Source organism: Euprymna scolopes, chromosome 46 (genome assembly GCF_053919585.1).
Source record: "Euprymna scolopes isolate OS-2025 chromosome 46, ASM5391958v1, whole genome shotgun sequence".
Lineage (NCBI taxonomy): Eukaryota > Metazoa > Mollusca > Cephalopoda > Sepiida > Sepiolidae > Euprymna > Euprymna scolopes.
Window position 1 is genome coordinate 110631349 of NC_136527.1, and position 14506 is coordinate 110645854.

A 14506-nucleotide genomic window follows, 5' to 3' on the forward strand; every position below is an offset into this window, starting at 1 on the left:
GACAGTTCATATTTTTTAAACAATATGAGAAAAGAACCGTCTTTATCATGGAATTCGAACAAAACGCTTCTGTTGAAAGTTTTAGGCAGACATACATACATTTAAACAGACAGGTGAGATTTATATTATAGATGGCGCTTCTGCGAGACTGACATAGTTATTACAAAGGTCATGCTTCAAGTCGCCATCAGATGATAATGTTGAAAAGATTTATGAAAAATGCCCGTTTTCAGTTGGTGATGCCAGATAAATACTTTTCCAATTAATCAGTAATCGGCTGATATATCGATTTTTGCACTTTGAATTATTTATTTGTACAAAAAAAAAAAAAAAAAAAATTTTTTTTTTTTTTTTTTTTTTTTTTTTTACAAATTAACCGTAACAAAGAATGCAAATTTAAGTTTTAACAAGGGCAGATAGTTAATACAAAGGTCACGATTAAAGTCACCATCAGATGATAATGTTGAAAAGATTTATGAAAAATATCCGTTTTCAATCGGAGATTCCAGATAAACAGCAATAAATACAAATGAAAATCAGTGCTTTTGTAGATTCGTGATCTTTTAAACCAACACATTTCTGGTGAAAGCATTATTGCATAATTACGTGTCATGTCAAAATTTAAATAAATTATAAAAATTACGAAAAATGACCCGGTAGAAGATTTGCGAGATATACAGGGTGGAACGATAAATTTGTCGCGCTAAAGAAAACAACACTACAAGTTTATTTTATGCACGCGTTTTAGGTCTGTTTATATAAATACTCGACACAGAAGTTCTACTAATCGATGACATTTCATGCTACAATATTTTTGATGTATAATGGGGTATGGTCCCACACAATCGGGAGATTCTATTTATAAACGATGCTGCTAGGAACTGACGAATCAAATTAATTCACGTTCTGCTACCAACCAATCAGAAACCAGAATTGCTCCATAAAATATTAAACCTTTTCTGTAGCAATTTCGCATGTTTTTTTCCGTCTCGACACGGTAAGAATCTTTTGCTCTGTGGATTCCAACTCCAGTTCTGTCTACTGCAAACCAGTCACCTACTAGGACTTGTGTAGAACAACGAACCATCGGAAACTGTTCTGTCTACTGCAAACCAGTCACCTACTAGGACTTGTGTAGAACAATGAACCATCGGAAACTGTTCTGTCTACTGCAAACCAGTCACCTCCCAGGGCTTGTGTAGAACAATGAACCATCGGAAACTGTTCTGTCTACTGCAAACCAGTCACCTCCCAGGACTTGTGTAGAACAACGAACCATCGGAAACTGTTCTGACACTAAACATGGCTTACACTTCTATTTTTTAAACAATATGAGAAAAGAACTGTCTTTATCATGGAATTCGAACGTCTTGAAGTTGAGGCTTTCTGGTACAAAAATAAATCAATATAGAAACTTTGTTCAAACGGTATGTAATCGCTAATGTATTTATTTCTTTTGTTATAAACTTTGAAAAGAATTGCTTAAGAACTTTTTACGTGTGCATCAATAAAAATGATAGCGAGCGTAAATATTTGATTGTTTTTTGTTTCTTTCTTTTGGGGGTTGTTTTACGGCATATCAACCCTTTTCAGGTTATTTAATGCTGAATCCAGTGATTTTGAAGACAAATTTTTTAATAGAATATAATTGTTTTTCCAAGTCGGTTATTATTCTACCCATAGTTGGGACCCGAACAGGTACTACCAGTCCGGGTCAGAGTGGACCTGGGAGCAATGGCAATTAAAGAGTGTTAAGGTTGTATCCAGGACCTTGATTGTTTTTTTTTTTACTGCCGTCTGTCAGCATTGTGTGATGCTGTCATGTAAATTCATAACAAAATGTTTGTTTACAAAGTGGCTTGCAGCAATGAGGTATATATTTTTTTTTTGTTTAATTATTTAGAAAACATCAGTTTTTGATTATAAAAAAACAAAAAAAATATTTTGGTAATGTTCTATTTTAGCGCCAGAAAAAAAAGTTAAAAAAAATAAATTCAATTCCAACAAAAAAGAAAGTTTGGTGCTTGTGCACTTATGTTACCATGCTATTTTTTTTTTTTTTAAAAATAGCATTTTCAAGTTAAATTCAATTTTTACTATATGTTTTTTTTATTATTAAATTGTTAGGCGAAAATACAGAATCACAAAACACCCTTCTCATCTTAACATATACGGCATAATCACGTTGACACACCGGTTCCCGTCAGATCACCGAAGTTAAGCAACGTTGAGCCTGGTCATTACTAAAACGGGTGACCAATTTGGGAATTCCAGGTGCTGTATGTAGGAGGACATCGACACCTCCCTGCAAAAAGTTGCAAAACCCTAACATCGTCATCTCCCCTAACATATACATGGATTTCATACTCCCATGAAACGTCCTCCTGAATAGGGTTGGTGCTGACTGCACACGCACTCCTTATCTTAAGAATGGATTTCTAAATAATAACATTATTTCAGCACAAGTACATAAGTACTGAAAGTTTATTTGTAGAAAACTAAATGAAAAACGTGTTTAAACAGGATAGGAATGTTTAATACAACAAATAAAACGTCCAAAAATGTTTTAGTTTTTATATTTATTCTAGCGAGGGGTACCCGGCGTTGCCCGGGTGTTTGGAGGTGTGTGTGTGTGGAAACTCTGGGAGGAGGGGGGGGTTAAAAAAAAAAAAAAAGTAAGTATGAGGATCGAACCCGAACCCGAACCCGAACCCTTGAGGCAAAGTTGTAAATTTAAGTGTGAAAAAAAAAAAAAACGTGCGATGTTAACCATTGCGCCACCACGACATGCTAACGGAAACATGTTTGAATTTATTTAATTACTTGGATTTGGCAGGTGCCCGTTTTAATGAGTTAATGAGGTCAAGTTTGACTGCGGGATAGTATTTCATTTACTGCAGAATGCTTTTTTTAAAATTTTTATTTTCCCAAGATGTTATAGGAAAAAGACTAACCCACACGCGGCGAGCGACAAATGTTGAATATTTATCTTCCCGAAATCGAGCAAATTAAATAGACAGGCGAGCTCCGTTGTTAACTGCGAGATATTACGATTTATATGTGATATAAAAAGTTTTAAAAAGTTGTGAACCGACCGACCGCTTCTCTGAAAAAAGCGTTTTGTAGACATACAAAAAAAGCGAACACACATTAATACATTTTTGCTTTTATATTTATAGATTAAAATATCTATTAGTTAAATACTATTTTCGAAAACGACCGGACATTTGGAATATGACAAAACATTTCAAAGGCAGTTATAGAAAAATAATAATTAAACTAAAAAACCGTTAGAGAACATGGGCGGCCTGCCGTCTTTTTTATTAAAAATTAAAATATCTATTAGGCAAACTATCTGGCGTTTGGAATATTCTATCCAAGAAAAGCACGGTCTATAAACTGCACAATACATACATACATTTTCGCTTTTATGTTTATAGATTATAATCTGTCACTGCTAATTAATAAATACTGAAAAGTTCATTAAAATCAGTTAATTTCCTGAATTTTGGATAAATTTTTAAGCAAAAGGAGAATCTGCAACTCTAAAATTTCATACTCCCAGTCGCATGTATCTCCTCTAACGGAGAGATACATGCGACTGGGGGCCGCTTGTGAATTTCATACTCCCATGAAACTTCCTCCTTCGGAGGAAGCCGGTTAAACCCGAATAGGGTTGGTGCTGACTGCATACACTGAGGATTGAACTTGAAAACGTGAAGCATACATAGTGAGTGAGGCATAAAAAAAATGACCTTTTTTCGGGATAGCTTGGTTTCTCCAACGTCGTGGGGAAACAAATAAATGAAACGGTGGAAACTGGCCTTCAGCCAACGTTTATTTTTGCGCCTGCGTGAACTCGTTCACTTCAAGTCCACTTTTTGATTGACATCGATAAATTTGAACGCTTTTCACTTCTTCTCGCGTCGTAGCGTAGCGGTAAGATCTCACGTTTTCTTTCATTTTCTTTTCCAACTTCGCGTCACGGGTTCGAACTTGCCCACCTACTAACTTTTTTTTTTTTTTTTTTTTTTTTTACACCTCCAAACACCCGGGCAACGCTGGGCACCCCGACTAGTGCAATAGAAAGGATAAATAAAAAATAATAAAATTGTAACCAATTTACAACGTAGACAGGGATGAGCGGCTAACGAGGGTGAGCTAGGAGGAGGATCATTTTTTTTGTTTGTTTTACGGCATATCAACCCTTTTCAGGTTATTTAATGCCCATATATCCAGTGAGATTTTGAAGAAAATTTTTAAGAGAATTTTTTTTTTTTTTTCAAGTCGGTTTCTATTTAATCCATACTTGGGACCCTAACAGATACTACCTCTCTGGGTCAGAGTGGACCTGGGAGCAATGGAAATTAAGAGGTGGCTCCACACTCCCCAAAGCCTGCAAACTGAGGCCTCACCTTCAAATATAGTTTAATATCTATTTAATAATAGTATATTGGTCATATCCGGGACCCCCCCCCTTTTTTTTTTTTACAAAGGCATCGCCACTTATCAAGGCCAAGAGACCACTCAAGGATAAGGGTTAAAGCGTGTACAGTTAGCAATGGAAATTCGGTACTTTGTTAATTTATATGGAACGGCTCATCAAAAACTTGTTTACGTTAGACTTGAAGACAACCATATTGTAGTCAGCAGGAAAGCAGGAAAACGGAAGACAATTCCATAGGCGTGCAGTTCTAAGAAAGAAGCTTTGCTCAGGGAATCTATGTTTAGGTTTAAGCACAGATAAAGAGTGGGGGAAATTAGTGATAGTGTTTACAGCTAGATGAGTGTTTCTTGTGAAAGTTTGGCGAGGGGGGAAGAAGAGAGAGGGGGGGGGATTAAGGCATCATAGCTTACAATACACATGCACTTTTTTTTGCTTTGTTTTTTGTTTACTTTTTTTTTCTTTTTTTTTTTTTAACACTGTGGTCACCACTTATCAAGGCCCGGAAGCCACTAAGGGATAAGGGTTATTGCAAGTACAGTACGTTAGTGTGGAGATTTGATGAAGTGTTTACTTAAGGGGGCGGTTCATTAGGAATTTGTTAACGTTGGACTTGAAGACATCCAAGTTGTAGTCAGGTGGGAAGCAGGCAGACGGAACAGAGTTCCACAGGCGTGCAGTTCTAAGAAAGAAGCTTTGTTCATGGAATCCGCGTTTTGATTTAGGCACAGATATAGAGTGGGGGAAATTTTTCACAGTGTTTTCAGCTAGACGGGTGTTTTTCGTGAAAGATTAGCGAGGGGGGACCAGAGATTGGAGTTCAGACGAGCACCTGCCATGGAAATAACGATAAAACAAGGACAGGCTCGCAACGTCTCTTCTGTGGGAGAGAGGAACAGGTGGAACAGGTCGGCATACTTGATTAGAGCAGTACAGAGAGGGAAAGTAAGAGAGAAAAAGACAGGAAATTTTACCTGTTTGAATCAGATTTTTATTCATACAACAATGAGGTAGATTGTTCTTGTTCTGTCTATTTATTTTTACAATCACTTACCTGCTAGAATCGGAGTTGAAGCTAAAACATCGGACGCCTGCCGTGTGACCTTTCAAATCAAAGGCTCGTTTCACTTCTTTGAACGCATGAGTTTTATCGAAGAGAACCTCCCAGACTTTTACGTCAGGCGTGAAACCTGCAGAATAAAAAAAGTAAGATTTTTTTTAATGATCTTTGTATTATTTGTGTGCTTCAGACGGCTCTTCTGTATTACACGGACGGCACCATTGTTAGGGGGCGATAACTCCAATTTCTTCTTGGTCAAATGTTTGTTTTTATCGCATTTTCTCCCCGAACAAGGCACAGTGCCACCTTAATGTAAAGGGCTACTATCTGAGACATAATTGAATGGATACTATGTAGGGTGTTGAGCAGCAAGATATCTATTCACATCACACTTCTGCATGTCAATACAGTCGAGGAAGGGAATTCCAAAGTCTAGCAGTTCTACGGAAGAAACTATAAGAGTAGAAAGCATCTGGCATCAAACTATTTTCATTAATAACAAGCTGTGCATGCGTGATCCACCTCTGGTGTTGCATATGAGATGACGCCACAAAAAATAGTGAAGAAATGATGAATGTGAGAAGTGTCAACGGCCAACGTTGCCTTCACATTTTTCGCCAAATTTCAGAAAAATCTAATAGATGGGGCAAAAGTTATGGGGGTAAAAAATGTCATTTTTTGCAATTTTTGAGCACCTGGGAATGCTGAATCCCAGTGAAAATGGACAAACATTACAGTTTCACACCTTAAGACATGTATATTTGAATTCAGCGCCATGGAAAACCACTATATAGACATACATATAAAGTTTTTGAATAATATGAAAAAAAGCTCCAAAAAAGCATTTTTTTAGCCCTAAAATTCCCAGAGGGATGTGAACCAGAATTTTGCCAGGGTCACCCATACTGAATTTATATTAAGAACAATGGCCTCACCATTTTGGCCAAGTTTCAGGAAAATCTAATGGATGGATCAAACGCAATGGGGCAAAAAGTATAATTTTTGGGCATTTTTGACCTCTTTTGAGCCCCTGGGGACCCAATGGAAATTTTCGCAAAAATGATTTTTTACTGTGCACATCTATTTAATGAAATACAATTTGTGGCAAATGTGTCATTTTTGTCCATTTTGAGGCATTTTTTTTTACCTCTTTTGAGCCCCTGGATATGCCAAATCCCAGTATAAATGGATAACAGTGCAGTTTAAGGCCTTAATTTGAGTTAAAAAACACTATATAGCGAGATATATCAAGTTTTTGTTGAGAAAGATGAAAAAAGAGCCACAGAAAGAAGCGTTTTTAGCACCGAAATTCCCCAGGGATGCGAACCAGAATTTTTGCGAGAGTCACCCATTTTTTTTATGGATTTTTATTAAAAACAATGGGCTCCATATTTTGGCCAAGTTTCAGAAAATTCTAATGGATGGATCGAAAATTATAGGTGCAAAATGTGTCATTTTTGTCCATTTTGGGGCATTGACCTTTTTTGAGCTCCTGGGGATGCAAAAAAACAAAACATTTTTACTGTGCATATCTGTTGCAAAATTTCAGGAAAAACTAATGGACGGTTATCTGGCAATCGAAAACATAGGTCTCTTTCAGATAAACTAGGGGACCAATTAATTTTCTACTCTATCGTTTATGTAATTTTTGGATACGTTGTTACGTACTAATGTTATTATTATTAGACGAAGGTACCACTTTTTTTTTTATTTATTTATTTATTTTTTTTATTCAATTTTCACCCCAAACAAGGCACAGTGCCACTTTGAAGCAGGGGGCTACTATCAGGGGCTTAATTAGAAGGGTCATTATGAAGGGAGATGAGTAGAAAGATGTTTGTTCACATTACACTTGAACTTCTGCATATCGTTGCAGTTGGGAAAGCAGAATCCCGGAAGGGAGTTTCAAAGACCTGCAGTTCTGGGGAAGAAACTATTGGAGTAAAAGGCTTTCTTGCACCGAGGGATCTCTACTGTAAAGGGATAAGACTTAGTAGCTTGTCGGGTTTGACGGGGGTAATTACGTCGGGGAGGTACAAGTGTTTGCAGTTCGTCAGAGCATTCATCATTGAAGTATTTGTAGAACAGGCAGAGGGATGCAACATCTCGTCGATGGGACAGAGGCTGAAGCCTAGATAACAGTTCAGGACCTATCAGGTTGACGACTCTCTTTTGAACCCTGTCCAGGAGCGAGAGACAAGAAGCAGATGCACCAGCCCAGATGTGACAGTACTCCATACATGGGCGAATGGTTGCCCTATAGAGGTATAGGATACTGTCAGGCGTAAGTAGTTTTCTAGCACGGTAGAGGGAGCCAACCTTCCTGGCAGCAGCCTTGGCAATGCTCTCAATGTATCTATTCCAGTTCATATTCCCTGTAAACGTTAGGCCGAGGAGTTTAAAAGAAGTACTTTCAGGTAATGTGTTCTTGGCCATTGCTATTGGTGGTAGAGAAGGTTTCTTGTAGTTATTGAAGGAAACAAGCTTAGTCTTAGCAGCATTGAATGTGACCAACCATTTTTGTCCCCATTCCACTACGGATTGGAGGTCATCCTCTAGTGTTTCTGCCATTTCCTTGGATATGTGTTCATTTGTTTTCCCCTCATATCTGTTATAGAGAGTGGTGTCATCGGCAAATATACCCATCTCCGAAACAATATTATCAGGGAGGTCGTTTATGAATATCAGGAATAATAGAGGTCCAAGGATAGACCCCTGAGGTACTCCCGCATTTATGTCGTATTGTTTGGATGTACGACCGTCAAGGACAACTTTGATTTTTCTATTACTTAAGAAGAATTTAATTACATTATGAATTTTTCCAGTGATTCCATATGATCTAATTTTCCTTAGAAGACCATCGTGCCATACCCTGTCAAAAGCCTTAGATATATCGAGGGCCACCGCTCTACCCTCCCTTGTTTTATCCAATGAACGGTATATACGTTCAGAAACTACAGTTAAGATATCTGCTGTTGAACGGGCTTGCCTGAATCCATATTGTTTGTCAGTCAGGAGTTTAGCAGCTGTTAGATGCTGGACTAGGGCTTGATTAACTAACGACTCAAATATTTTGGCGAAAAGCGGGAGGAGGCTAATGGGGCGATAATTTACTGGGTCAGTTCTTTCACCAGAATTCTTGAAGACTGGTACCACAGAGGCGGTTTTCCAGCAGTCGGGAAAACAAGATTCGTTAAGGCATTTATTGTAAAGTTTGGACAGAACTGGAGCAACCTTGGCAGAGCATTTTTTTAATAGCACAGCCGGGATGAGATCTGGTCCACACGCTTTTGAGGTGTCTAGGTTTTTTATAATAGCATGTACCTGAGAAGGGGTGATTTTCAAATCGTCTAGTGAGGCGTCTGTTCGCAGAGGAAAATCAGGGAGTGAGTGGTGTACCGAGTTCAGTGTGGAGTTTGAGGCAAACCAACTTGCAAGCAGATTAGCCTTGTCAGTTGTCGTGCAAGCAACCTCATGATCGTTTGATAGTGGGGGAATAGTTGACTGTCCATTATATACTACGCTGTTGTAGATTTTCCAAAAATCCCGGGTTCCTAATTTCTGTGCTTCGATGCGTTTTCTGGTGGTTTCAGAGTAATCTGTCTTAGCTGTCTCTATCACTCTCTTACAATTATTTCTAGCTTCTATAAACCTGTTTATTTGAGCTGGACTTATGTCGGTTGAATCTGTGGAACGCATGCTGCCTTTGACAAATGGCAGCTGCACAAGCAGAAGTAAACCATTGGGGGGAATGGGGCTTGCTATAGAATTTCCGTGCGGGAACATGTGCTTCAATAGCAGTTTTGAACCATTCAGTGGTCTCATTTGCACACTGTTCCGCTGGAAGAGTAAAGATATTTTGCCATGGGGCATCTCTGATGAGCTCCCTGATGGCTTCCCAATCAGCCCTTTTGTAATACCCTGTTGTTTTGAGTAGTGGGTCTTCAGTTTTAGGGCGAGAATTTAGGCTGATTTCTACCATTATCACAGCGTGATCAGCATTCCCGAGTGGGCTGTGGGCATTTGTTGTACAGTCATTGGGAACCGTTGTCAGAAAGAGATCTAGAATGAGGCATGTTGATCTTGCTGGTCTGGGAAACGTGTCGGAAATGTAACCAACTGAGATAGGGAATGAGATATAGAGAAGCTATATGTTGCGCTACCAGCTACGTCTGTGTGATTAGAGAATCCTAGCTAGTTACTGTGGTGGACATTGAAGTCACCAAATACATGTATTTGTGCGCTAGTATCGAGGGAGAGTGCTATATCTATGCTGTCTGAGACTTTGTTTATTAGGGTACAGTCTTGGTTTGAGGGAGAGTGGTAGAGAAAACTTGTGCGCGTATGTTACGTGAGTTCTTATTAGTAAAGATACGAGTCTTAGTGAGAGTTTGTCTTATTACAAGTGATGTTGTATCTTTTATAACACAGATATATAGACATATAATACAATTTTCACTTTACCTTTTTGGTAGAATCACAAACACAAAGACAAGCTTTATCAAAACACATGATGGGTTTATTTCTTCACACGACCGGCCGTGGGGGCTTTGCGTCCAAGAATTCAAAGCTTCACATATTAAGTTTCAAAGTGACCGTCTCGCTTCCTAGACGTTCGAATTCCAAAATTCCAGACTATCGTCTGTCGTTCTCAAACTCCCTCCGAGTTTCTCACTGACTCTCTCTACTCTCTAAATAACTCTCACTTCCTATATTGAGAAATCCATGCATGTCCGGCCACGTGACCAAACTCACGTGCCACCAACATGCGCGACTTGCACGTTTCCGAACATTATGATTTCCCAATAACCTATTTTTTCTTTGTTGTTTTCACAAAGGAATTCAACCTACATATCTAATTCATTTAACCCATATTTTATTATCCACATTCTTTTAACAATGAATAGTTTATTTATTATTTATTTCATCAGAATTAACAATTTACTAGACATTCCATTTGAACCTATTGTTCTTTAAAACTTATGTCCAGGGTTCGATTTCTGCTTTCTCTTATTTCATTTTCATTTTAACTAATCTCTCTATTTTTATACTTACATGAAAAGGGGACAGCCCTTATCATGTAACAATGTTCATTACACTTCAATGAATACTATTAATCTTTTGTGAAATCCAATATATTAATTTTTTGTAGCAAAACTCAAAAAAATGAAATATTGAATTTCAAGTCAGTTGCTAAATTGTCCAAAGATTTTCAGTTGCTAGGAAATATTTAGAATACAGGGTGGGCCATAAGTCGTGCACCAAAGGATTTGAAATAATTCTGATAGTGATAAATGTTATTTATTAAAACCAAACTTAACCAATAAACTCGTTTGTCAATTGTTAAAGGCATGCTTAAAATTAAAATAAAAAATTTTAAAAGGCAAATCACAATTAAAAAACTTTGATTGAAATTAAATTTGACAGTTAGGGTTAGGGTTAGGGTTAGGGTTATCAACTGATAAATAAAAAAAGTTTTATCACAATCATAAAAGATGTATCTTATACCCAAAGAAAAGAAAATATATTTTGCCCTGCATATTTTACAGTTTCACATCACTTAATTCTTTGATGAGTGACTTATGGCCTACCCTGTATTTTAGAAGATATTTTGCTGAATTAGATTTTCAAAAAGATTTATCTCCCTTGTTAGAACTCTCTAGCCCCATTTTTTTTGAAAACTCAATTTTTGCTAATTATCTTCGAAAACTATTTTCATTAATAATTCATTTTCTACCTGAACGTTTTTCATAGGTTTTTGATATGTTCATTACTGTAACACGACACTTTAGTAGAAACCATTGGTTTCACTTGAGATCTAATATTTCGGTTTTCGAATTTCAGTACAATAATGAAGAAGCACCATTTTGTTTTTCAAGACTGTGAAACCTGCAAAATAATTTGCAGTTCTACACTATTATGGAGTTTTCAGATAAAAAATAGCAATGGTTTCAACTGTTTTTTTTTTTTTTTTGTCAATTCTAATAACTTACAATGGTAGCTTCCAATTTATGCAGTCGAAATTACCTGAGTATTACTGAATTATTAAATAAAACAACTTTAATCGTGTTAGCAGGTAAAAAATTGAGGCCATCTTGTTTAAATCAAAACGGAAAATGACCTCCCTTTTGAACTGTCCTGTGTTTTACGATCATTTTCATCAAATTCTATTTTATTTTCTTTAATAAATAATTTTCTACCTTATCGATTTTCGTAATTTTTGGATATAATCATTTTAAAAATACAAGGAATACAAGAAATACATAGATACCATTGTTTTCATGTGAAATTCAGTTTTACCATTTCCGAAATTTCGTCCCAATAGTGTAGAATTTTTTTTTTTTTTTTTTTTTAAATCAAATAAAATTTTTTTTTTTATTTTCAATGAAATAATGTTTTTTAAAAATTGGTTTTTGCTGCACTAGTTTTTTTTTTATGTATATTGAGGTATAATTAAGCCAAGTTGAAGGGTTCTACTTATAGACACTGGCGATAGGAACTGACCAATCAAATGGAGCCATGTTCTGCTAGCAACCAATCAGAAACCGGAATTGCTCAAAAAAAAAAAAAAAAAAAAAAAAAAAAAAAAAGAAAAAATTGAATCTTTTAGCATTCCCGCACATAATTTTTCCGTATCCACGCGAGAAAGATCTTTTTGCTCTTTGCCCGCAAAATTTTAAAGTCCAGGACCTGTACAGAACAGCTATCCACCAAAAATTCTTCATCTCCGAGACTTGTACAGAATAGCTACCCATCGGAAACTCTTCTGAAATTAAACAGGGCTTTCAATTCAAAGATTTTCTTCAGAACTTAATTTTTTTTTTTTTTTTTTTTTTTTTTTTTTTACACAGTGATCACCACTTATCAAGGCCCGGAAGCCACTCAGGGATAAGGGTTATTGCAAGTACATTACGTTAGTGTGGAGATTTGATGAAGTGTTTAATTAAGGGGGCGGTTCATTAGGAATTTGTTAACATTGGACTTGAAGACATCCAAGTTGTAGTCCGGAGGGAAGCAGGCAGACGGAACAGAGTTCCACAGGTGTGCAGTTCTAAGAAAGAAGCTTTGTTCATGGAATCCGCGTTTTGATTTAGGCACAGATAGAGAGTGGGGAAAATTTTTCACAGTGGATTCAGCTAGACTGGTGTTTTTCGTGAAAGATTGGCGAGAGGGGACCAGAGATTGGAGTTCAGACGAGCACCTGCCATGGAAATAACGATAAAACAAGGATAGGCTTGCAACTTCTCTTCTGTGGGAGAGAGGTTGCAGGGAGTAGAAAAGGGCATCCCCCACTAAGCCACAAAGTCTATTTTGTACTCTGTCAAGGCAGGATAGGCTGTTTTTAGCAGCTCCTGCCCAGATATGGCAACAGTATTCCATCCTTGGACGTACTTGGCTTTTATATAGATAGAGAATTACATCAGTAGTGAGATATCTTCTGGAGCGGTAGAAGGATCCCACCATCTTTCCAGCGACCTATACTTCTACAGGATTTGAACTGAACTGTTTTTTTATTTTTTAACCTAACCTTCGGCAAAAATGGGTTTGGCTTGGTTCAAATTTTGTAGAAACATCAAGTGTTTTTTATAAGAATGTGATGAAGATTTAGTTTTGTTTGGTCTTTTTGTTTAATAGCATAGCAACCCTTTTTGGATTATTTAATGCCACATTCAGTAATTTTGGTAAAAGTTTTTTATGTTTTAAGTTTGCTGCGGTTGCATTGCGTATTCGACGACATAAATTAATGAAAATAGATGGTTGATTGTTTTTGTTTTACGGCATGTCAACCCTTTTCAGGTTATTTAATGCCGAATCCAGTTATTTTGAAGGAATTTTTTTTAATAGAATATATATATATATATATATTTTTCAAGTTGGTTTCTATTTAACCCATAGTTGGGACCCTAACAGGTACTACCACTCCGGGTCAGAGTAGACCTGGGAGCAATGGCAATTAAAGCGTGGCTCCACACTCCCCAAAAGCCCACAAGCTGGAGCCTCACCATCGGATATAGTTTAAGGTCATATCCAGGATCTAATGAAAATAGATATTGAGTTTTTATTTATAGATATATAAATAAAAACTCAATATCTATTTTCATTAGATCTCCAACACATTTGAAAACAATTTCTGACGAGGACGCATCACAGACCGTCTGAAACGCGCGTAAACGATTTCAATGACTTAAAAACATTATTACAATGATCCAAACATAATTCTCAATGAACACGGAATAATAAAATAATGTTAAAAAATACACATTGTTGGTGACTACTCCCTTATTTAAATATATATATATATATATATATATGTATTAGACGGACTTTGTTAACGGTGTCCACGAACTTGCTGATTTTAATACTCGAATGGTTAATCGACCTATATTTTTAATCGACTTTTCATCGACTCTATATATATTTCACTTTTAATTCTAATTTTCGTTCCTTTGCACTTTTACTTCAACACCTGATGATGATTCGTGGGCGAATTGAAAGTGCTCGTGACAGCAACAATTAGTTTTTATGTGTTGTTTTTATATGGCAAGTTAGACGGTTTAAGAGATGCTTTACCGGCAAAAAACAAAATCGAAATTATTCCACAGTAGGAATTCCATTTATATACTAAGTTTCAAGTCCGCAGCCAAAAAATACAGAGACGAGATTAATAGAGAAGTGTTCGCACTCATACAGAAAAGATAACACACACACACAGTTTATATATATATATATATATATATATATATATAGAGAGAGAGAGAGAGAGAGAGAGAGAGAGAAAGAAAGACAGAGATAGATAGATAGATAGATAGGTAGATGTATATTTGATAGAATAGTATATTCCAAATGCTACGTAATTATGCGCTATGTCTAAAATATTTTGTATCGATCAGAGCATAATAGGTATGTGAAGGTAATGTTAATTGAAGTAAACTCAAAAATGAATGATTAATTTATCAAACATGTTCTTCAAAGAACTATGAATATTATTTAACCCATATAGC

The 14506-nt window shown here is 36.5% G+C and overlaps 1 protein-coding gene and 1 pseudogene across 2 annotated transcripts in view; one reads left to right on the forward strand and one right to left on the reverse strand.

Moving 5' to 3' along the window:
• LOC145270960 (transducin beta-like protein 2) overlaps positions 1 to 14506 on the reverse strand; it is a 127903-nt gene that overhangs the window by 23243 nt on the left and 90154 nt on the right. For both annotated transcript variants that reach the window (XM_080126506.1, XM_080126505.1), the window contains one exon: positions 5499 to 5634. In XM_080126506.1, the coding sequence (XP_079982632.1) occupies positions 5499 to 5634 (136 nt within the window). The remainder of the gene's footprint in view (positions 1 to 5498; positions 5635 to 14506) is intronic.
• On the forward strand, positions 2168 to 2286 carry LOC145272039 (5S ribosomal RNA; annotated as a pseudogene).